Genomic DNA, 25225 nt, shown 5'->3' with positions numbered 1-25225 from the left:
CACAAAACTCATGAAACTTTTCTGTAAGTTCATGGTAAAAGAGTTCAAAGTGGACAGCCAATCACATCCAAGTACTATGTCAATTGGTCCCAACTCAATCACCAAAAGATCAACTTTGCAAGAGTAGCTCTTGGACAACTCCAATTCTGTACTTTGACACTTCATATTGCAACCCATTGAATCACCATTGGCCACTTGCACCATGTGCTTGTTTGGTAAAGAAGTTGGTTGCATTTTGAGAGTGTTCAAAGACCTTTTATTGACAAAACTATGCGTGCTTCCAGTATCAATGAGTGCATATGCTGTTCTCCCATTCACCTTGATCTTCAATCTCAATGTGTTGGCACCCTTACTTCCCGCATAAGCATCATGAGAGATTGTACACAAGGTAGTATGTGCACTATTGTTTTCATTCCACACGCATAGAGGCATCCCATCATCCATTTTGTCATGAGCAAACTTTAGTTTCCCACCCGGATCAAAAGGAAACTCGGGATTTTCTTCATCAAAACCATCATCATGAGAACCTCCACCCTCATGAGGATCTCCCCATCCTAAGGCATCATTGCATTCAAGGAATTCCTCCTCCTCATGATTAGCATTGTCCTCAGTGATAATGTAGCTTATGGAAATATCCTTGGATTTGCATACTTTGAAGTGATCCTTGTTCCATTTTTCTCCACATTTGAAACATAGACCTTTGAGCCTCATTTCATGCAAACGGTCCTCCTTGATAACCTTGCTTTTTGAACCCCCATTTGCTGGCTTGGACTCATTGTATGTAGCTTTGTTGGACATAAATGGTGGTTTAAATGGAAGTCTATTAGACCCTCTACCATACACGGTAGGAAATCTTGGAAGATTAGGTCTTGTGTTTGCATGAGAACCCATGTCAGTCCTTGTGATCACTTCCCCTTTGATATTCCCTTTGCTAGCCCACTTTGTCAAGTACTTCTCTTCATGAATTTCTGCAAGCATCATTGCCTTCTTCAAAGTGGCGGGTTCATGAGACTTGACATCACCACCAATAGGAGCTTTCAAGCCCCTTATATACTTGACAACAAGATAATGCTCATCAAAGTCGTCCAAGTATAATAGAAGCTTTAGAAACTTATGAGAATATTCCTTCACGGTAGTGATTTGCTCTAGCTTGTCCCATTCCACAATGTGATTGTCCCTTTGCATGCGAGAAGTAAACTCTTCTGCCATGTCATTCTTGAATTCTTCCCAAGTAGTGATGACATAACCATGAGATTGCTTCCTCCTCCACCAAGTGTGAGTAAAACCTTCAAGATGAAGTGAGGCGAAGTAGACTTTGGCAATCTCGCTCCTTGGGCTGATTTCGAAGTAGAGATCCATCTTGTTTGCCCACTCTTCAAAGTCTTCGATAAAATTTGATTCTCCTTTGAACTTATTAAATATGATTTTGTCCTTCACAGCATTGTCAAAATCACCATGCATTCTTGAACCCCTCTGCCGTGCTCTTGGATCATCAAATCCTCTTCCTTCACCCAAGTGTCTATGCATTTGCTCATCTTCCAATTGCCAATCACCTACATCTTTAAATCCCTTCTGTTCATACCCTCTTCTTGCATCTTGCATAAAGGATGAAGTTCTTGGAATACTGGCATTGGATCTCTCATAAGAAGCATCACCCATAGGTCTCTTGCCCTTGTCCATGTAAGAAGAATGTGGCATCATTTGAGGTGGCATCATTTGTCTTACTTTGTTCTCTTCTGGCATAGAAGGCTTTCCATCATGTTTGGCATCATAATGTACACCATCCATTGCATTCATATCGGCTTCTTGGTTGAGCTTGAGAGAAGCCAATGCACTAATGGCTTCTCCAAGTCTTTTAACCCTCTTTGCATCACGTCATCCAAGTAGTGGTGTCGCTTGTCGAACCGTTCCATGAGGTGTTCACCAAATTGTTGTTGCCGATTTGTTTGGTTATTTTCAATCCTTTGAAACATACTCTCCATAGCCATTAACATCATGTCCACTGTTAGCGGAGTAGTTCCCAAAGATTGAGGCATTTCCACTGGCTGAGATTCATCTGGAGATGGTGCTTTTATGGTTGAACTTTCTTCATTCCTCGTTGATGAACTCGTTGCCATCATTGCTTCCGGTTGTCTTTGATCATTTTCATTCCGGGCTCCCTTGTTTTGACCTCCTCTAGTCATTTCCATGCGCGTAATTGATCCCTCCTTGCGAAGACCACTTACTTGATTTTTTTTTTCTCTATTCAAACGGTATCCGATTTGGGTGATCTTTATATCGATGCGAAGCTCTTGACGAGACGAATAAGAATCCTGAAAAACAGATCTGAAAAAGTCAACAGCCTTTGACCAGTCAACTGTACCGGCTGAAAGTCAACTCTTGATGTTAACCGCTCAATTCTTATCCGATTTGGGTGATCTTTATATCGATGCGAAGCTCTTGACGAGACGAGTAAGGATCCCCAAAAACAGATTTGAAAAAGTCAACAGCCTTTGACCAGTCAACTGTTCTAGCTGAAAGTCAACTCTTAACTTTGACCGCTCAATACTACTCCGATTTGAGTGATCTTTAGCTTGTTTGAAAGAGGTTTTCGGGTAGATTGAAGAGCTTTCAGGATAGATTTAAAAAGCTTTTGAAAAACCCTAGAAATTCAAGGATTTGTCCTGACTGCAAGTAGGCAAATTTTGCAAAAATTTTACCATGGTCTCCCCTCTTTTTGCACCAAATCTCAATCAAATCAAAGCATCTCAATCAAGTATTAAAATCCTTATGCATTTGACCACTGTAAGCAAATCAATCCTCAATCATTTTTCCATCTGAGCATGTGACCTTATGGCATCAATTTTGTCCTTTTGCATAAGAAGTCGATGTAGAGGATTTGCTTATTTGCTCAAGTCGAATGAAGTGGTCGATGAAGCGCGTCGATGCTTGCCGATCTCCCGGCCAAGCACTTCTCACCCCTTCACCAAGTTTAGGCATCCCATTGATTTCGCATCTCCAGGCCAGACGAGCTATCCACAAGGGAGCAAAAGGAGCACTCCTTTATGTTCGTGCTCAAGCAGCCCCTCCCTCATTAGTAGCATCCGTTACATCTTCAGTCCCTCAGTTAGCAGACCTCCTGTCCAGCCACCAGGACATTATGCTTAGGGACGATCTCCCGCCCAGTCTCCTACCCTCTCGCCTTGAGGACCATCACATTGATTTGGTCCCTCGATCAGATCCTCCTAGTAGGTTTCCCTATCGTCTTTCCAAGACTTTAGAGGGCGAGTTAGAAAAGCAGTTATCTGAGCTTCTCCGAGCCGGATTCATTCGGCCTTCTTCCTCCCCATTTGCTGCACCTATCCTATTTGTCCAAAAGAAGGAAAAGTCTGCACGCCTTTGTGTAGACTACAAGGCATTAAACAAACTCACTATCAAGAATAAGTTTCCTATGCCCAGGATAGAGAACATTTTGGAGCGTTTAGACGGTGCCAAGTTTTTCACTAAGATCGACCTCAAGAGTGGTTACCATCAGGTCCGCATTTTTGAAGCTGACATTCCAAAAACAGCTTTTCGGACAGAGCGTGGTCACTACGAGTTCGTAGTCATGCTAGGCTTACAAATGCACCTGCAACGTTCAATAAGATGATGTCCAGGATTTTCGCAATCCACATTGGGAAGTGTGTTTTCATATTCCTTGATGACATACTAGTCTTCTCAGCCACTGCGGAGCAGCATGAGAAAGATGTGGAGAAAGTCTTGCAACTTTTGCGAGATAATCAGCTCTACATAAACGCCAAAAAGTCTGTCTTTGGTGTTAAGGAAGTTTAGTATTTGGGCTACATCATCGGTTCCGATGGGATTAGACTGGACCCATCAAAGGTTTAGGAGATCTTAGATTGGGACATTCCTAAGACCGCCCAAGAAATCCGTTCATTCGTAGGTCTTTGTCAAGCCTATAGCACCCATGTCCATCAGTTTTCCAACCTTGTAGCACCTCTTACCGACTTGCTCAAGGGGGTGAAGACTCGCAAGCAGAAAGTCTCAGTTACAGGTAAGGCACTTCATGCATTCCGTGCACTCCAGAAAGCTGCCTCCACTTAAGTGGCTTCAGACTATGCCAAGTGCCCAGTGTAGTGATCGACAGGCCAGGTGGAGTCAAATCTTCCAACAGTTTGGAGGTATGATTGAATACATCCCTGGTAAGTATAACCCAGTAGCAGATGCTCTCAGTCGAAAGTCCAGCATCCAGGCAGTCCAAGAAACTACCATTCTCGAAATCACGGGGAAGGACGTGGATGGTATGAAAGACCAATATGTCGACTCCCCTGAGTTTGGTACTCAGTATAGTGTGGCCCTCACTTTTGAGCCTGGCCACTATTCAGTACAGAACGGTTGGTTGTTCTACAAGAACCGTCTCTGTGTTACTCGGGAAAAGCGTTCTGCTCTTCTCCACGATGCCTATGACTCCTTAGTTGGAGGACATAGGGGTATCAACAGTACCCTCGAGAACTAGAACGGTCCTTTTATTGGCCAAAGATGAGGCGCGATGTCTATGCACATGTACAAGCCTGTAAGATTTGTCAAAAAGTCAAGGTTCCCCATACAAAGAAGGTAGGTTTACTTCAACCTTTGCCTATCCTCGACGGACCTTTCATCGACATATCTATGGACTTTGTAGGGCCTCTACCAGCGTCCACTGGATCCCGTAACACTCAGTGTTTTACCATTGTGGATCGCTTTAGTAAATTCTGCATGCTCATCCCATGCAAGCATACGGCCACAGCCGAGGACGTAGCCCGTCTGTTTCTCAAGCATTGGTATCCAATTTGTGGTTTGCCTAGCACCATAACATCAGATAGAGATTCCAAGTTTACCTCGCATTTCTGGAGGGCATTATTTGAAAACTTCGGAACTAAGTTGCAGTTGTCTAATGCATTCCATCCCTGGACAGATGGCCAGACAGAAATTTATAACCAGTTGGCCTTTGATGTTCTCAAGTCATACTGTCATGACCAGCAGTCCAAATGGGAGCACTATCTTCCATTGGTCCAAGTTATCTTGAACGACACTCATTCATCCAGTGTCGGATGGACTCCATATGAAGCAGCCTTTGGTCGCCGTTTTTCTTCTCTTTTGACGAGAATGGTGTCTCCATCTTTAGAGGCTAATAAAACCACGGAAGCATTTTCCGAGATCATTGAGTCAGTCAAGGACCGCTTGACCAAAGCTCAGGAAGCATATAGCAGATAGGCAAATAAGTCTAGACGAGATGTCCACTTCAAGGAAGGGGATTGGGTCTATTTGCGTATCATGAAACAGAGATTGAAACAAGTGGGCAAACGTTGTCCCAAGCTTTCATTCCGTAGTTTTGGCCCTTTTCCAATAGTTAAGAAGTTAAGTGATGTCTCCATGAAGTTAAAGTTGCCTGCCAGTTGATGTTTTCCATGTTTCTTGGCCAAAACCATATGTTGTTTGATGTTTCAGATGAACAGCAGCCAGACGTGGTAGACGAGGCAGAAGTGATTGAGCCTGAGCAGATCCTTCTTCATCGATGGAAGCATGGTTCCGGTCGACGGATTCGTTAGTTCTATACGAAATTCCGAGATCGAGGCACCCACGAAGCCGTATGGCTCGACGAGGAGTTCTTCCAGGAGTACCTCCAGTTGTTGGTGGACTACTTAGAAGCCATGAACCTGCCGCCAAGCTAATCAGGAGGGAATGTCACATGCACTCTGCACTCAGTGCATGGTGACAAGATGGCTCATCATCAGAAGTGCAACAGTTGTACAGTTTTAGAATCCAATAGGATGATAATTGTCGTACGCCGTGACCCCATTGTACATCCTCAATCCAGGATAAGTCAGGCACGAGCTACATAGGTCATTGCTCAGCCTTAGCGGGTCGGTCAGTCAGTCAGTCAAGTCCCTTAACCCACTTGGAGAGAATCATTCATGCATGTAGAGTCAGTAGAAGCCTTAGGGTTTGCATCAGAAAGCACTCTGCATCCTGCATAATATGCATTCATATGCCTGTGCATCATCTAGAACATCCCAGAAGCCTTAGGGAATTTACTAGGATTTATCTGGTATTTTTTCCATATTTTATAGTATTTATTTAGCATTATTTGCATTATTTGTCATTTATAAATATAAACTTTATTAAATCACCAGCCAACTTGACCAACCTCCAGTTAGTATAAATAGGCTTGCATAGGGCTTAGTTTTTCATTCAGTCTTCAGTGTGCTAGGAGTTTCCCTTGCCTTCAGCACTAGACTAGTCTCATCCAGCCCTTGGAGAGTTTGAGGTTGCTTCAGCCAGCCTTGTTCATCCAACACCTGCAGTTCAGCAGTCCCTACAGCCCTAGGCGCCTGCCATCAGCATTAGTTCAGTCCCTAATTCAGCATACAGCCTGCGTTTTCTGCATGTGAACCAGCCGTACAGTCACCTGCGTTTCTGTCCAGCAGTAGCAGTACACTTATGCGTTTCTGTCCAGCAGCAGAACAGCCTGCGTTTCTGTCCAGCAGTATCCCTACAGGTCTGCGTTTCAGTCCAGCAGCATCCCTACAGGTCTGCGTTTCAGTCTACATCATTTCTCAGCCCTGAATCACGAGTTTACATCAGTATCCAGCCTTCTGTGCATCATCCTTACATGCAACAGTCATCTGGTGAAGGTAACACAGCATTCATAAGCATTTACAGCATTCTAACATAGCGTAGAACAGTCCACCATCTTCTTTTCTCAGCCTCAGGTGTGCAGCCCTTCCTCATGCCCTTGGGAAGAGTGCATAGGCTCGAGATCAGTTCATCGAGGTGTTTCTACAGCCGTGTACAGTTCAGCCAAGCTTCGATCCTCCGAGATCTTGCGTTTGGCTTATCTACAGTCCACAGTCATTCTCTCTAAAGAAATAAAGCAAATACTATCTCGTTATCGGGATAGTGGGCCCTTCAGTGGGTAATTCGGGACCCAATCTGGTATACAGCTCTCATATCTCTCTCTCATATCTCTTTAAAGTTTGAAATATTAAAGTGGATTGCTAAACTCACGAAACTCAGGATACAGAAGACGGTGTGAGCATTTGTGTGACAAGATCTTCCAATACAAAGACTTCCGCTGCATATCACAACTCCAAGGTGTGTGGAGTATGTGGTAAGAGTTATGGTATACAAGTCTATGGATTCCTGGACTTCTTTTCTAGGGATTTGGATCTATCCTCAGGTTTATGGATTATTCTTTTTGGCTCCCTTTATTTGGGATGCATTGGACTTATGAAACTCATGGTTCACATACCCTGTGTAGTGTTCTCTTGTCGTCCTACGTGCTCTCTTGAAGATTGTTTTTACCATGTGTGGGTGGAACAATAGAGAGCAAATGGAAGGGAACATGGGCACTTCAGAGGGTAGTGTTGAGCACAACATGCCGTGTGTAGTGTTCTCTTTTCCTACGTGCTCTCTTGAAGATTGTTTCTACCATGTGTGGGTGGAACAATAGAGAGCAGATGGAAGGGAACATGGGCATTACAAAGGGTAGTGTTGAGCACAACATGCCGTGTGTAGTGTTCAATTGTCCTACGTGCTCTCTTGAAGATTGTTTCTACCATATCTGGGTGGAATAAGAGAGAGCAGATGGAAGGGAACATGGGCACTTGAGAGGGTAGTGTGAGTTGGTGGCCGAAATGCCTACAAACTATTGGTGGCCGAAATGCCTATAAACTATGTGTAGCAGAAATGCTTATGGAACACCAGGCTATCTATGCGTGTGAGTGATTGTTTTATCTTGTTACTTGAGCCCACCTCTCATCTAAGGCGTGTGGTCAGAGTACCAACATGGAGTGCAAGTGGTAAAGTGGACATGACGCCTGGTTGGCACGGGACTTATGTCTATGTCAAGGGTCATGTGGACCGATGCCTTGTTGGCAGGAGACTGATTTGTCTCGCCCATTTACTTGGGACATGGATTATGATATCTGGACTTATGGGATTGTTTTGTCTCGCCCTTTTTATTTGGGACATGGATTTATTTATCTTTATGCCATATTAGAATTACTATCTTCCCATACAATTGTTCATCTCACCATGCATGTGGATTCATGTTAGGATTGTGAGAGGGCAATTCAATGAACACTCCACTATACACGTGGATTCGTGTTGCGATTGTGGAGTGAATGTTTCATTGTTTCCACACCATGCTTGTTGATCAGAGTTGGGATTGTATGGGAGAACATGGGAACTGTTGGGATTGGGAGAAAGGATTGCCAGAACTATGGAGATCCAGCTTTTCTGTCACCATGGTTTGTGCTCTTGAATGGCACCAGTTTGTGTGCATAGCACATGTTTCTGTGCGAGGCACTAGTTTCTTGTGCATGGCACTTATTTAAGTGCCTTAGCACTTGGTTCGTGATTTTCATTGGCATATGATTATCTCATTGATATTGGTGATTGAGACACAATTGGCTCTTGTGCCTGTGTCTAGTATATCTTCCATGGAATTCTCGCCCATTTATTTTGGGACATGATTTTGATATTGGTATTATGGAGACTTATTTAGTCTCATCCATTTCTTTGGGACATGGATTCTTCAGATATATTGGATTTTTGAGACTATCTCGTCTCACTTGATGGGACATGATTATATCTTGAATATATGGCTTGAAGCTTAAAGTTGCGGACAACTTTTAAGAAGCTGGGGAGGATGTCACCAGCCTGGACATTTCCCAGTATGAAAGGGGTCTGGTGGACTCCAAGATGTCTAAATATTTGGAAAGTACAAGCTTTGGGAATTGGGGATTATCCTAGAATACAAAGGACCACACTCCTAAAATTTAGGAGAGTTGCTATTTTTGGCCTGCGACTCCGATGGAAATTCTGTTTGCGTCATTACATCTGGAATAATTGAGCAGATACCAAGAGTTGGCAAAGTGCCTATGACAGAATGTCTACCAGTTGGGATATTTTTAGAGATAAAGTTTATGGAAGGACCCATCTCTTAGATTGGGACATGTGGCAAGAAAGTGGACCAAAGTGAGACAAGTGGCCTGACACTTGTTAGAAAGTGGATCAAAGTGAGACAAGTGGCCTCACACTTGTCACTTCAGCTATTGTGTGGCTCTCCACTTGTCATTGTAGTCTTCTCTTGCCATTTTAGCTCATGGGAGGCCCAAATCTATAAATTGGAGCCCTCTCTCTTCATTAAGAGAGGCTCTCTTGCTGCACACTAGCCTCTACCACCGCTACAGGCTGCCCTAATGAGGGCTACTCTCTCTCTCTCTCTCTTGAAGGCTGCCCATGAAGAATACCGGCTGTTGGGGACTGTTTTGGAGGCTTCCTTCGCGAAGAAATACTGAAGGCAAGGGTGTTTAATCATTTATTATGATTTCTAGCCATTGTACTTGTTGTACCAGTCTTTGTACCTGCTGTACCAGCCATTGTACTGGCTGTATCAGTCCTTGTACTTGTTGTACTTATTGTACCACCCATTGTACCGATTGTACCAGCTTTTGTACTTGTACCAGCCACTGTACATACTGTACTAGTCATTGTACATGCTGTACCAACATTTGTACTTGCGGTACCTGTTGTACCAGCCACTGTACCGGCTGTACCAGCCATCGTACCCGCTGTACCGGCTGAACGGAGAGTTGTACTTGCTGTACCAGCTCTATTGCATGAAGACCCGTGGTTTTTGGGGAAGAATCAGTACCCACACGGAGGTATATGGATTATATTGTTGACTCGGCGTTACTACAGCCTATGTTCCGGCTTGGTTGCCTCGTGTTGGGCTGTGTTATGGCATTTGTATATGGATAATCCGGCATCTCCCGTGGGGAGAGTAAGGCCCTCAAAGCTTGTACATGATATTATTCTCCTTGGGTAATAAAATACTCCAAGGGGGGGGGGTCGGCCCATTCCGGCCTCTATGCGGTGTCACACGTGCAAGCTCCATTTTCAGCATTTGCGGATGTTTTGTCCAGCTTTTAAATGTTTTAATATGCATTGATGGTATCAACAAGTGTGTCAAAGGCCCTAGTCCCTCGGGCGCCGCGAGTTTCAGTACCAGTAGTAGTAGATGTTTCAGCAACAGTACCAACAGATGAAGACGTCATTCCTTCTGAGGTAGAAGGCGACGACCTTAAAACTCTGTATCGTCTTTTACAAGCCAGTAAAACAAAGAAATTGAAAATTAAATCCCCTGAATTTTATGGTGGTCAGCGTAATAAGCACATCTTAGACCAATGGCTTTACAAACTGCGGTTATACTTTGAAACCATGACCCTTTCTGATTCCAAAGAGGTGATTTTTGTGGTATCCCTTCTCAAAGACATTGCTGTATTGTGGTGGCAACGACGATAGCACGCCGGAAAATCGGTTACAACGTGGGAAAAATTCGAGCAGGTCCTCTGTAAGCAGTTTATACCTGCCAATGCGGATTTCCAAGCCCGTACTTGCATACGCCATTTGGACCAAAATGGTTCCTTGGCCTTTTATATCTCCCAGTTCACCAACTTGATACTGGAGATTGACTCCTTGTTTTCCCAGTAGACGAACTCCATGCCTTCGTTGAAGGTCTTAACCCCACATTGCGTGCCGATGTTCAGAAATATAATCCTTTTGATCCATACGTTATGCCGGGCGCGTTGTTGACATTAATTCTCGAAATTCGGCCTCTTCCGGTCGAGCTAATGCCTTTCAGAAAGCCAGTGGGTCTCGTATGAACCGAGATAGTCGAAGAGAATCTTCTGGCACTTCTACCTCCCAGCCTAATCCCCAATGGAATAATTCTCAACACCCTTGCCGATAAGAAGGATCGTCCTCTTTTCAGTCCTGACGTCCTCAGTCCTTCCAACCACGCAGTTTGGATCGTGGACGGGACCAAGGACGTGACCAATCTTGCAATCCTCGTCCTTCCACTGTCCCTTCTGGACAGGATCAACAAAAGATAGGATTGTGCACAATTTGCAATGGACCTCATCGTTGGTTTGAGTGCCCCAAAAGACCAACCCATCGACAGAATTCTAATGCTGAACCCTCTACTTCCGAGGAGAAATCCCCAGTTGCTAACAAAGGAAAGCATGCGGTTAATCACCATGCTATTGCACATGCTTCGTTGATCACTGCTACTGCCACAGCTCAATTTGCCTCTTCACCGTTACCCCAGCGGTCTACTCAGGTTTTGGTTCTTTAAGGTTCTATTTCCAATCACCCTATTCATGTGCTCATCGACAGTGGGTGTTCTCATAACTTTGTGGGAACCACCTTGACCTAGAGATTGAAGATTCAGACTTCTCAAAGTGCTGTTATTTATGGAGTAGAGCTTGCCGATGGTTCCATAGCCTTGTGTAACACCGTTGTGCCAAACACCTCTCCTTTCGAATTTAGCACTATCGTGACAAATTGGATTTCCAAGTCATGTCTTTGGCACATTATGATATGATTCTTGGTCTAGAATGGTTGTATCAATATGATCCCCTGATTAGTTTCCGGAACCATTCCATACAATTTGCTCAAAATGATACGCTTGTGGCACTCGAAGGTATCAGAGACCAACCCTCTACACCAACCCTTTCAGCTCTTCAAGCAAAACGGTGGGTCCACAAGAGTGGTTGTTCCTCAGCACTTTTAATGGTCTATTTAACCAAAGATCCTCCCGAGGACATGGATACGAAGATGATGTACCTCAAGCAACCTTTCTTTGCTCCATACTTGGAACTTTTTCCTCAGGAACTTCCTGCGGTTCTCCCACCTCGGCGACCAGTCAACCATGCTATTGATCTCCTTCTTGGCAGTGCACCACCTACTCGTACTCCATATCGAGTTTCTTTTACGGAATCTCAGGAGATACAGCGACAACTTACTAAACTTTTGGAGAAAGGATACATTCGACCAAGCAAAAGCCCTTTTGGAGCTCTAGTACTTTTGGTGAAAAAGAAGGATAAGTCTATGCACCTTTGCATCGACTATCGTGTCCTTAATGAGTTGACTATCAAGAATAAGTAGCCTCTTCCGCGCATTGATGAATTGTTTGATCAATTGCTTCATCCAAAGGTCTTGACTCTTCTCCAAAATTGATCTTAAGTCTGGATATCATTAGACTCGCATTCGCGAAGGTGATGAATATAAGATAGCTTTTCACACAAAATATGGTCATTATGAGTACTTGGTCATGCCATTCGGGTTAACCAATGCCCCTGGAACATTTATGAGTCTGATGAATGATCTTTTTCTTCCTTTTCTGGACAAGTTCATTATTATCTATCTTGACAACATCCTGGTGTTCAGTCATGATATGGAAGAACACAAGGCACATCTTAAGATCGTTTTCCAGGTGCTTCGTGACAATGCTCTTTACATTAATCCAGGCAAAAGTGAATTCTTCAAAACATCCTCGGAGTACCTCGGATATGTTGTTTCAGCAGACGGTATTTATGTGGATCCGAAGAAAATATAGGTTATTGTCAATTGGCCAACTTCCATAAACGTCCATGATGTTCGTTCTTTCTTGGGACTTGCTAACTTCTATCACACAAAGGTTCATTGATTTTCAAAAATAGTTGCTCCTCTCACATAACTTTTAAAGTCCGCTCCTGCATTCAAGTGGATTGAAGCTGCAACACAAGCTTTTGAAAGTTTAAAAACAGCTTTGACCACAACTCCTGTCATGGCTATTCCTGACCTTACTCTCCCTTTTGATGTTTATACGGATGCTTCCAATATTGCCACTGGTGCCGTCTTGATGCAACAAGGATGTGCTGCATTTGACAGTCATAAGCACTCTGCGATTCAAGTAAGATATCCAGTATATGACAAGGAATTTTGGGCTATTGTTCATGCCTATCGTGCATGGAAACATTATCTCCTTGGTGTGGATTCAGTGGTGAAAACAGATTATCATTCTTTACATCTTCACGCAGCCAGTTATGAATGCTAGGCAAGCGCGTTGGGTTGAATTCTTAGCCAATTTTCATATGACAATTGAGTATGTTCCTGGTCTTACCAATGTGGTTGCGGATGCTCTCAGTCGTATGCCGCCAGCTTCGGTCTTGGCTATTTTTACAGTTGAAATGGATATACCTCAAAGTTTTAAAGATCGTTATTCAAAGGATCGTGATTTTGGAAATGCATTTCGAATTCTCAATTCTCAAAATGCAACTCCTTCCGAATTGAAGATTTATGGAGCATATACATTAGTGGATGGTTTACTATATTATCAAGACTGTATTTGTGTACCTCATGATACTCATGTTCGAAGAGTCTTGGTCAAAGAACATCACAAGGTCACTTGTGCTGCACACCCATGCATCAACAAGACGTATCGTCTTTTGACGGTTACATACTATTGGCCTCAAATGAAGCAAGATGTTATTAAGTTTGTCACAGCATGTCTTTCGTGCCAACGTATGAAAGCTAGTAGACAAGTTTCAGCTGGTCTTCTTCAACCACTTCTAGTTCCCAATGAAGGCTGGGAAAGTATTAGTCTGGATTTTATCACTTCATTGCCACGTTCTTCTAAAGGCAATACACAGATTCTTGTGGTGGTTGACAGATTTTCTAAGATGGCACATTTCATTCCGTGCAAGAAAGCAGCCCAGGCTTCGGATATTGCAATACTGTTCATACAATATATCTTCAAACTTCATGGGTTGCCAAAATCTATAGTTTCTGATCAAGATCCAAAATTTACAGGACATTGCTTTACAAGCCGGCCCAACACTCTTCTATGAGGATGATGGAGGAGGCATAGCCCTCGTCCTCTTGCACCATTGCATTTCAGTGGCATTAGTGGCCACAGCCCACGTGCGATGTTGGACCCCAGAGACCTCGTCACATGCCAGTGCTGGAGTAGCCTGGCAGGCAAAGGCCGGCCCATGATGGAGGAGGTATAGGCCTCGCGCTCTCTTACCACGGCATTTCAGTGGCGTCAGTGGCCACATCCCCTGTGCGATGACATTGGACCCGAGAGATCACGTCACATGCCAACGCTGGGAGCTCATATGCAGTTTGGCCACCTGGCACATTTGGCATGTGCGCTGCAGTGAAATCATCGGAGGTCACCCGGAGTGCATGACTAGGGGCTTAGATCGCGCATGCAAAGATGGGGTGCGGCTTTTCATTGCACCTGGAGCACCGGATCCTTCTACTTGAGAGAGTAGGGATCCTTCTACTTGAGAGAGTAGGGCATCGTTATTACCTTGCATTAGGATGCGAGTTTGGCTCTGCCCTCCCCTCCCCGCTCCACCCCTATGATGTAGCTTCCCTCCAAGAGTGGTCAGCCATGGATAGAGCCCCTGTTAGAAAAGCATTTGCTTAATGCTTCGCCGTCGTGGTGTCACTGCGAGTGAAGGATGTGCTCCATCTTGTAAGGCCCCCTATATGAGGAGTGGCCATTGTGGTGAGCATCCGGGCACCTGACAGTTCCCAGTTTAGACACTAGATGATGGCTAAATGTGGCCAGATGGTTAGGAGACGACTTTTGTAGACTTTGTACCTTGCCAAGTAGGATGCATGCAAATGTGGGCCAATGGACCACGCTCTTTGGTAGAAGGAGATCTTCGTGGAATAGCTTATCCTTGGGTTGTGGAGTTGGTTCATGTACGCATGTACCCAGTCGGGGATATGGCCGACAATAGCTAGTTGAGGCTATGGCCGATAATAGTCGGCTGGTACATTGCTACCACTAGGAGACTACATATAGTCTAGTGGTCGTCCTCGTAGAGATTGCGATCTACCTTCATTGCGATAGTGCACCCTTGTATATGCAAGACATCCTCAGCTCAAAGTCCGTCTAGAACGCCATCAAAGCTCCTTACCCGGGGCACATGGGTGGGTGGACAACCATTAGTATTGTAAGCAGTAATATTGTTTACTCTCCACTTGTTTTTGCAATTCAGTGCTTTGTGTTGTGAAGATTTTGCTTCTGCTGTTCTATATTCTTACCCCTCCCCCCCCCCCCTCTTTCTTTTTCACTGTCATGGACAGAGTTGTATTACACCGTTTGCTGTTGTTTCTTTTAACTAATAGAAGGATCAAAAAAACATGTGGGTATTTATCATGAAGAATACAATTGGAGAACTTAGGGGATGATGTTCCTTTCATTACCAATCCATTAACCAACCATAAAGTTACAACTGGTCATTCTGTTTAATTTGAAGGGTAGGGAATGGTGTCTCTCTCATCACCAAACCAACCATAGAGATTCGTGCTAACATGGAGTTAACATAAGTCCACTTGTATACTCTACAGCGGTAATGCAGTGTGGTAATAACATATTACACAGAGGCCATTATTGGAGACCTCACTCTAGCCCTAGCCCTAATCAGTCATTTGAAACAACAACGCTACTCTGATTGCAGGTAGTAGTCAAGTGGATTTACCCTCAGTCAGGGGTACCCTCTTCTATAAAGGCCTGTTTGGGTCTCTTCTTTGTGGAAATCTGTGACAATGTTTTTTCTTCTTCCATTGAGCATATTTTAGATTTTCCTCACTTAATAATTAATCTTCATCTTTTCGGTGGCTTGTGGTGACCCTGTTCAGATGTCCTGACTTGGTGCTAATTAATGGAGAAGATTTAACACCGTACAGAGCTGCAAGCAAGAATATAATGGCTGTGCTGGGCCGGTTTGGTGTCTTAGAAAGGTCTATTTCTTCAGCTTATGCACCTTGCTTTGCCCAGTGTCAATGTATTTGTCTTTAGCTTTGTAGCCTTCTAGTTTGGGATGCTTCAACTCTCACACTTATCATCCCATTAACTTGGTGTCTGTAGGCGAGGTCTTGATGAAGCTGCACTAGATATTACCATGGAGGTGCTTAAGCGTTCTGCATCCATGCCAACTTGTATGGGATTCTCAGGCCATGTGCTTGGCCTGAAAGGCCAAGGGGAGATGGGTTTTGAGATTTCTGGACCCTCATGCTTTCAAGGTGCCGATCCAAGCAGAAGTGATTATTACCTTATGGTTGGAAGCCAACTTGTTGCAGAAATTCGTGCTGCTGTTGAGAAAGAAACAGGATATAGGTGTTCTTCTGGAATAGCTTCCAATGTATTATCTCATGCTTCCACTCTCTATTGTATTTTTTGTGAAGGATTGGCTATTCTTGCTCCTTACTCCATATAAAGTTATTGGCTTACGCTATGATGAGCATGTACGCTTGACAGGTTTGTAGCATGCAGTGTGCTACCTAGCTAGATTTTTGAGAAGATGACGTATTTTAAAATGGTTTGGTGTGACAGAAAATGCTTGCAAAGTTGGTCTCGTCAGTAAACAAACCAAACAAACAGACTTGCATACTGGAGTCTGCTGTATCTGCATTTCTTGAACCTCTCCATGTGCGCAAGGTAAACATAATATTGCATCTCGTTATAGCATGTGTGTCAGATTTTCACCACCATCACTACCTTTTATGACTTGATCTTTGTTGGACTGTATCACAGTTGCCCGGCATTGGCCATCAGACTGAGTCTGTGCTGAAAGATATGGGAATAACAACGGTGACCGATCTACAGCAAACCACTTTGCAACAGCTGTCAAGCAAGTACGTTTTGTAATGTTAATACAAAAGCACCATGGCATGATAGAGTAAGTGTCATGACCCTGTGTTTTTCTCTGGACAAGATGCAGATGTGCACGGGGACATGGTGGACAGTGTGAATGGCATGAGGTGGGAGTGAAGATGGAAGCCCATGTGTGGATAACCCCATGTGTGAAAGGGGGCAAAGAGATTTTAGCTTTGAAGGTTTAAAAACCTTTAAAATCATTTATTAAGCCCTTCATTAAAGAAAAACGTAGCCCATATTCTAATTTGGGGCCACGTGTGCTTTTTGGGAAAAAGGAGGGCTAGCAGGCAAAAGAGGCGCCTATCCCTACAGCAGGCGCATGTGCTTTTTGGAGGCGACTGCTGGATTCTGAAGGAGGGAGCTTCTAAGCCTTTCTCTGTCTCGCGACTGATGGCCTGAACTTCCACGTGGATGGACTACACGTGGGCTGGACAGAGGGACAGATTTGAGCAGCAGGCAGGCGGTCTGTTTACAGGTGGCATACGGGGGCTGAACAGCACGTGGAGGTTCTCCCTCTCTAGCTACAAGTCGGGTCAGCAGATGGGGGTGCTTCTTCTTTGACGGCTGGTCACCAAGGAGCGCATGTGGGCAGATTGCAGGGCAGCGCACAGCTCAGCAAGCTCACCCACTCTCTATCTCCTTTTTTGGAAAGCTAGCAGACTGCAACACTTTATCTCTCTCTCTCTCTAGCTCTTGGAGGATGCGTTTTCTTGCTCTCTCTAGGCGGCTGGCTGGTCTGCAGAAAAGTACAGCTTTGGATTCCATGTGGTCAAGACTGTTGGCCGATAAGATCTCTTCCGGAGGGTGGCAAGTTGCAGGAGAAATAGTAGAAGGGCTGAAGCTGCGGCACATGCTCTCTTTTCTCTCTCGCTCTCTCTCGCTTGGTGCACAGGAGGGCTGGACTGCAGGCGTTTAGGGCTGCGTGCTTTTCTCCTAGGTGGCCAAGGGTTGGTTTCTCTTGATACAAAGGTGGACAGAGGTTGTTTTTCCATGAACATAGACATCATGTCGATGGCGTTCAACTGATGGAACTTTCAGCTTCTCTTTGCTTTGGATTCGGGACTGTTTTGGGACAGTTTATGGGCTGTTTTTGTTTGGTCGCAAATTCAGCTATGTGCTTGGGTTTTTGGCTACAAGCACAGGTCACTTGAATATGTTTCTTGGCATGGGAGAGATGCAAGCTCGCAGGGCTGCGTGCTCATGGAGCAGATTGTTTTCTTCCTGCTAGAAAGGAACAGTGGGACCTACAGTTATGAGTATCTCTATGTTGCCAGATGTTTCATGAGGGAACAGGTAACTAGATGTATGGAAACAGGACATAAGTTTCAAAGGGAAACAGGCCTAAGGGTTTCATGTGGAAACAGGTCGTAGGTTTTCTCGAAGAGACATGTTTTTGGGTTTCTCCAGGAGATAGGTCACATGCAGGCAGAAGGTACAGGAGTGGACACATGTTTGCTACAGCCTTGCTACTGATAGGACAGGGGACAGGGAATCCATAACAGAGATGGATAGTACCCTTGGAAGGTAGAGAGGGTTTGTACAGGTGTGTCAACTGTATGGTATGCTGTGCTGTGATACTCTCTTGAGAGACAGTTTGGGAGTCTGTGTTGTGATGCAGGAGCATTGGATGTGTCAGGGTGTGATGCTGTTCATAGTGTGAGAGGCTATGGATGGTTGTGGCAGCCTTGATCATGGGAGAAAGCTTCTGTATGCAGACTCAATGTGAGAAGAGTCTTTCGATGTGAACAATGGCTGGATTTATTTGTGGATGCCGTGTGGACAAGAAGCCAAATACAGGTTCTTTGCAGGCTTCAGGAGTTCTACTGGGACGGCTGAATTACCAGCTTTATATTGTAATCAAAGCTCTTATAATCAATTAAAGAAATACCGCAAGGGGCGGCGCCACTGCGATTTGGGGCCAATCGGTGTCCGTGTACTATTTGCAGGAGCACTCTAGCTCCCTATGTTTGTTTTCCTTTTCTAGGTCCTCAATGGTGTTGAAGTGTTTTATGTGCAAATGTTTGTTCCACCGCCCTTTGCTCTCTGAAGGCCGGTTTACAAGGTTCCGTTTGCCGGGACACATCGTCGACTTTCTCAAGGAGGCGAGCCCGTGGTTGTCACATTAAAAGCTTCAACATGAGGAAAGTGAAAAGGAAGTGCAGGACACAGTGCAGGATTGTGTGTCTTTGTCCATATGAGGTGAAGAGCAAGAGCTGAAGATGAAGCTCAGGAGAAAAGACACCAAGGACAAGAAGTAGTCGGCCAGGAACAAGAAGCAATTGACGTGTTATGGTGCAGGAGATGCGTTGAAGGCTATGGCTTTCGACAGTTTGTCACCAGTGGTATCTTCATAGAGGCTTCATGGGTTCGGAAGACAGTTTCTTTCTATGTTTAGCAATGGTGATCTACTATGCTTCATCGAGGACTTGTGCTTACCACTTGGGTGGAGTGCAAGTAGGTTTTGGGTGCCTAAGGATGTATCAGATGAGGCTCAGACGGAAGCGGAGAAACTTGACGAGGTTCTTATTCCCGAGCAGATACTGGCACATTAGGTACAGGGTAAAGTTTCCCATCGCTATCCTGTGAAATTCAAGAGCTGTTCACTGCTGGATACGAAGTGGATGGAGGAGGTTCACTGATGGATGCGAAGTGGATGGAGGAGGGTGACTCAGCAGATTCACCTCAGGAGTTGCAGCTTTATCTTGATGCCTATGAGTTGGAGTCGACTCTTGTTACGACTCATTCAGGCTCAGCAGAGCATAGGTCTGGAGCATTGCCTGATGCTCAAGAGGGGGGTAGCACCTCCGCTCCCTTGTTACTGACAAGCTCATTTGTTGTCTAGGAGTCGCTTGGTGACATCTTGGTATTCACCCGAAGGTACTGAGGCTGACAGTATATCTGCTTATGGGACTTCTATGATATTGTGTACTAGTCACAGGAGATGGTGGTTGAGTATGGTTCACAGTCGCGCGCACCTGGAACTCTAACTGCAACTATGGATAACTCTATGGAGGACATAAGTCTTGCGAGAAGTCCTAGAGTTGGTTTGGTTCATGGAAATATGGATCGAACTCTGTTTGTGCATGTATGCATTCACTTTTTGAGGTAGAGGTATTTTTGTATTCTGGTTCCATTGGATCCTGGTACCATTGAGAATACATTGGGAAATACTCTGCATTGTGTCATGTGCTGCATGTATGTTGGTATGATACATCAAGTGCTTTATTATGTTCATGGATGCACCACTGGGTGTGACTCCTGCGGGATGACCATCAGACATATGTGGGAAAGTACTTAGCGGATGTAGTGTTTGGATGCATTGAATGCTTTCATATGCTCATGTTTTACCTTCAGTCATGGGTCCTGCGGGATGCCCATGGGCGTAAGGCTTGCTAACAGCCCTTAGACTGTTACTTTGGAGTAGGTAGAGCATTTTGAGGAGCATATTGTTTGCGAATGCATATGTGTGTGTCATGCATATGTGTGCCATATGTAGAATGACGCATGGTTTTATTTTTGGCTAACACAGTTAACGTGTTTCCATTTGGTTTTAGACTTTTGCTGTAGATTCTGAAGGAACAAGCAAGAGGACAGTGTGGCTTATTGTGCAGGATGATTATTTTATCATCCAGATGCATTGGACGGCCATTGTTTTTGCCATACGGGGTGTCTTTGCTCATGAGATGCTTTACTGTGCCATTGAGTGCAATCGAGGACGCTTGCTATTTTTCAAGAGGGGGGTATGTCATGACCCTGTGTTTTTCTCTGGACAAGATGCAGATGTGCACGGGGACATGGTGGACAGTGTGAATGGCATGAGGTGGGAGTGAAGATGGAAGCCCATGTGTGGATAACCCCATGTGTGAAAGGGGGCAAAGAGATTTTAGCTTTGAAGGTTTAAAAACCTTTAAAATCATTTATTAAGCCCTTCATTAAAGAAAAACGTGGCCCATATTCTAATTTGGGGCCACGTGTGCTTTTTGGGAAAAAGGAGGGCTAGCAGGCAAAAGAGGCGCCTATCCCTACAGCAGGCGCATGTGCTTTTTGGAGGCGACTGCTGGATTCTGAAGGAGGGAGCTTCTAAGCCTTTCTCTGTCGCGACTGATGGCCTGAACTTCCACGTGGATGGACTGCACGTGGGCTGGACAGAGGGACAGATTTGAGCAGCAGGCAGGCGGTCTGTTTACAGGTGGCATACGGGGGCTGAACAGCACGTGGAGGTTCTCCCTCTCTAGCTACAAGTCAGGTCAGCAGATGGGGGTGCTTCTTCTTTGACGGCTGGTCACCAAGGAGCGCATGTGGGCAGATTGCAGGGCAGCGCACAGCTCAGCAAGCTCACCCGCTCTCTATCTCCTTTTTTGGAAAGCTAGCAGACTGCAACGCTTTATCTCTCTCTCTCTCTAGCTCTTGGAGGATGCGTTTTCTTGCTCTCTCCAGGCGGCTGGCTGGTCTGCAGAAAAGTACAGCTTTGGATTCCATGTGGTCAGGACTGTTGGCCGATAAGATCTCTTCCGGAGGGTGGCAAGTTGTAGGAGAAATAGTAGAAGGGCTGAAGCTGTGGCACATGCTCTCTTTTCTCTCTCTCTCTCTCGCTTGGTGCACAGGAGGGCTGGACTGCAGGCGTTTAGGGCTGCGTGCTTTTCTCCTAGGTGGCCAAGGGTTGGTTTCTCTTGATACAAAGGTGGACAGAGGTTGTTTTTCCATGAACATAGACATCATGTCGATGGCGTTCAACTGATGGAACTTTCAGCTTCTCTTTGCTTTATATTCGGGACTGTTTTGGGACAGTTTATGGGCTGTTTTTGTTTGGTCGCAAATTCAGCTATGTGCTTGGGTTTTTGGCTACAAGCACAGGTCACTTGAATATGTTTCTTGGCATGGGAGAGATGCAAGCTCGCATGGCTGCGTGCTCATGGAGCAGATTGTTTTCTTCCTGCTAGAAAGGAACAGTGGGACCTATAGTTATGAGTATCTCTATGTTGCCAGATGTTTCATGAGGGAACAGGTAACTAGATGTATGGAAACAGGACATAAGTTTCAAAGGGAAACAGGCCTAAGGGTTTCATGTGGAAACAGGTCGTAGGTTTTCTCGAAGAGACATGTTTTTGGGTTTCTCCAGGAGATAGGTCACATGCAGGCAGAAGGTACAGGAGTGGACACATGTTTGCTACAGCCTTGCTACTGATAGGACAGGGGACCTGGAATCCATGACAGAGATGGATAGTACCCTTGGAAGGTAGAGAGGGTTTGTACAGGTGTGTCAACTGTATGGTATGCTGTGCTGTGATACTCTCTTGAGAGACAGTTTGGGAGTCTGTGTTGTGATGCAGGAGCACTGGATGTGTCAGGGTGTGATGCTGTTCATAGTGTGAGAGGCTATGGATGGTTGTGGCAGCCTTGATCATGGGAGAAAGCTTCTGTATGCAGACTCAATGTGAGAAGAGTCTTTCGATGTGAACAATGGCTGGATTTATTTGTGGATGCCGTGTGGACAAGAAGCCAAATGCAGGTTCTTTGCAGGCTTCAGGAGTTCTACTGGGACGGCTGAATTACCAGCTTTATATTGTAATCAAAGCTCTTATAATCAATTAAAGAAATACCGCAAGGGGCGCCACTGCGATTTGGGGCCAATCGGTGTCCGTGTACTATTTGCAGGAGCACTCTAGCTCCCCCTGTTTGTTTTCCTTTTCTAGGTCCTCAATGGTGTTGAAGTGTTTTATGTGCAAATGTTTGTTCCACCGCCCTTTGCTCTCTGAAGGCCGGTTTACAGTAAGAGCTTCTAGCATGAAGTGCTACCATGAAATCTAGATGTGTTGTTTATAGAGCTTGAGACAGTCTAATCATAGCTTCCATCTGTTATGGTGATAGGTTTGGAAACAGGGTGGGCATGCTTCTATACGACAGCTGCAGAGGTGTGGACAACAGCCTTGTGCAAAACAAAGGGCCACCTAAATCCCTTTCAGTTGAAGACTCCTTTCAGCCTTGCACATCTTTCAAGCAGGCAGAGGTACCATGCCATGTGCTTAAACTTGCAAACAATTTTCTTCATTGAGAGTTGAAGAGCTCGTATACGCAGTGAAAATTGTGTGTTTGCTCAGGAGATTATCAGAAGCTTGGCTCCTGATTTGATAGCCAGGCTTGATGAGGACAAGGAAGAACATTCTAGAAGACCTAAAGTCTTTACTGTGAAGTGGAGATATCCAGGGAACTGGTAGATAAGCTTTGCTGCCTATTGCTGTCTAGATTTTTCTGTCCCTTGCAGAAAATCTCATATAGAAGTGGGTTTTTGGCTTTAAAATCACGTCTGTAAATTCTAACTCCATGTCCTTGACAGTGCTTTCAAAAGTGCTTCTGCCCCTATGCCACTAGAGCTGCTTTCAGCAAGTGTTCCTCTTGAAAAACGGCTAGAAACTGTGGTGGAAGTTGCAGTGAAGTTGCTATCACATGCTCTAGGGAGGCAATCTTTTTCTCTTGTTGTGCTTAACATTGGTGCAACGAGCTTCACAGTCAGTTCTAGTGGTAGCAGTGGTGCTTCTCATGATATTCGCTCCTTCTTGCATAGCCCTGGGCAGTCATCAAAGCAGACATCAAAGGTCATGATGAGCAAGCGGGAAGCAAGGGTCTATAGGGAAGAGTGCGAAAAAGAAAAGGTTAATGCTGACTTGGTCCTTCCTCTCTTTGGGAACCTTGGGACGAATGGTGCATGGCATGCCCACAGTGTGCAAACACATAGCTATAACACGTTGGAAATGGAGGAACAAAATTATGAGTTAGATTCACATGAAGGTAATGCTTTTATCCCCACTGTGACCTCACTAAAAGCTTAGCAAGTTTTTGGTTTTGCTTTCCACTATGTGCTATACTTTCTTGCAAAGTATTTTATATCTTGTGCAAGTGGCTAAACAATGTGTGTAAATGGTTTTGTATGTTTGAAGCAGAGGAAAGGGCACTGAAGCTCTACAACAATCTTATGGAGCAACCATTCCTCGTGCATAGAGTCCCACAAGAAAGGCTTCAAGCGTCTAGAGATTTGCATTATTCTAGTTCCTCCCATGGTCTGGCTTCTCCCACACATGAAAGTACCTTCCACAAGGAATCACCAAGTAAAGCCTCTTCTGGTACTCCTTTGAGTAGTTCCTATGGCATCGTTGATCATGCCACTTGTGGCAGTATGATTAATGGTGTTGCACCAGATGATCTAATTGAAACCTTGAATCCAAACATGGCAAGGTTTGACGAAAATTCAACAGCATTGGTTAGTCTCTCTCAAGAAAGGCTAGTGGAGGGTATCACGGACTCATATGGAATACGGTCAGATAGTGTGGCCTTGCAAAATCATAATGACTTCGTTTGTGAAGCATGTGGACAAGAGCTTAGAGGAGATGCTCAATCCAGACAGGAGCATGACGACTATCACTTTGCATTAGAATTGAACTCTCAGGAGAAAACCTTGGCAAAGTCATTTGCTAAACCATGCACATCATCATCTATTACTTTGAGAGGCAAAAAGAAGAATAATAAGGCTGCACTCCATCGCCAGTTACCGCTCAAAAGAACAAAGACTCAAAATGGCACTCTGGATTGTTTTGTGTACCGCTCTCAAGGTTGACCTTATCACCATGTTCTCTATGTTAGCTCCCTGATGTAATGCGATGGTGGGAATTTTGAGGGCCTTTTTACACGGAATAGGGATGGATGGGCACGGATCCCCCTCTCGCAGGAAGGGTGGGGACCATGGATTTCTTCTGACAGGTGCCATGGAATATGAAAAGACGAAGGTCAATATCACTCCTCAGGGCAATCTTGCCCGTCCAACCATTTCCATGGCCCACTGCAGCAATGTGCTAAGACCCTTATCCTAGTGTCTTATGACAATGATGGTTTGCACCTTGCCTTTTAGATTGGTAAAGGTTGCAAGGACATACTCCAATTGCGTGTGCAGCTTTTTATGGGCACCCCTTCAGGCATGGTTCCTCCTGTAAGGCAGCATGAAATGTTGTCAACCCCTGGCTCGATCTCTCTCTGAAGATAGGCTTCCGTGTAACCTGATATCAATGGCTTGGAAACATGAGATGAAGAAGCCTATTGTCTCGTTTGTCGATGTAGTCTGAGGCGGTTTTTCTCTTCAAATTTTACTTCATGGAAATTTATGATTAATTTGTCTACTTTCTGAAGGTGATGCAAGTTGATGTTAAAGTTTTCTGTCAGTGTGTATGTATCTGATTCTAATGGTAGGTAGTAGGAGATAAAGGATAGCATGATTTTTCATTTGATTACAAACACCCAGTGCGAATATTGAGACTTGACATGATTATGCACACTGCAAAAAGGGTAATGCATTAGATATTTGATGCCAAGTCATGAAGGATCAGGTTGCATTTGCGATAGTAGCTGAAGAGATTGAGTTGTTGGAAGGTCCTTCATTTACAGTGGGATGTTTAGAAAGTACACCATCACTTGATGTGTCTTTTGAAACCTCACCAGAAGAGTTTTTGTGAATATGTGAGGGTGTTGAGGGGAGCTTTTGTAGGCATTTCAGAGCCAAGCCATTTTTTTTCGTACACCCGGGGCCCACTCAAGTGGGTGGAGCCGATTTCCCCTTCCAACAATTAGCCAATTATCATGGTCGGGCAAGGGCCACGTACCATCGGGCAAGAGCCACGAATTAGGCATCCCCATGACCACCACGATGAGTCGAGC

At 44.8% G+C, this 25225-nt stretch overlaps 1 protein-coding gene across 6 annotated transcripts in view; it reads left to right on the top strand.

Annotated features, from left to right (window-relative positions):
- LOC147637262 (uncharacterized) overlaps positions 1-24690 on the top strand; it is a 57294-nt gene extending 32604 nt beyond the window's left edge. For 5 of the 6 annotated variants that reach the window (XM_086800882.1, XM_086800883.1, XM_086800887.1 and 2 more), the window contains 8 exons: positions 15508-15609; positions 15737-16010; positions 16202-16306; positions 16403-16503; positions 22394-22532; positions 22624-22736; positions 22860-23311; positions 23464-24690. In XM_086800882.1, coding sequence (XP_086657008.1) covers positions 15508-15609; positions 15737-16010; positions 16202-16306; positions 16403-16503; positions 22394-22532; positions 22624-22736; positions 22860-23311; positions 23464-24134 — 1957 coding nt within the window. In that variant the 3' untranslated portion in view covers positions 24135-24690. The remainder of the gene's footprint in view (positions 1-15507; positions 15610-15736; positions 16011-16201; positions 16307-16402; positions 16504-22393; positions 22533-22623; positions 22737-22859; positions 23312-23463) is intronic. The other variant, XM_086800889.1, reaches the window with a different exon arrangement.
- Positions 24691-25225: the final 535 nt, after the last annotated feature.

The sequence above is a fragment of the Cibotium barometz genome, chromosome 7, assembly GCF_041138505.1.
Source record: "Cibotium barometz isolate CiBa-2024 chromosome 7, ASM4113850v1, whole genome shotgun sequence".
In the NCBI taxonomy this organism is placed as follows: domain Eukaryota; kingdom Viridiplantae; phylum Streptophyta; class Polypodiopsida; order Cyatheales; family Cibotiaceae; genus Cibotium; species Cibotium barometz.
This window is presented reverse-complemented; position numbering and strand designations above follow the sequence as displayed.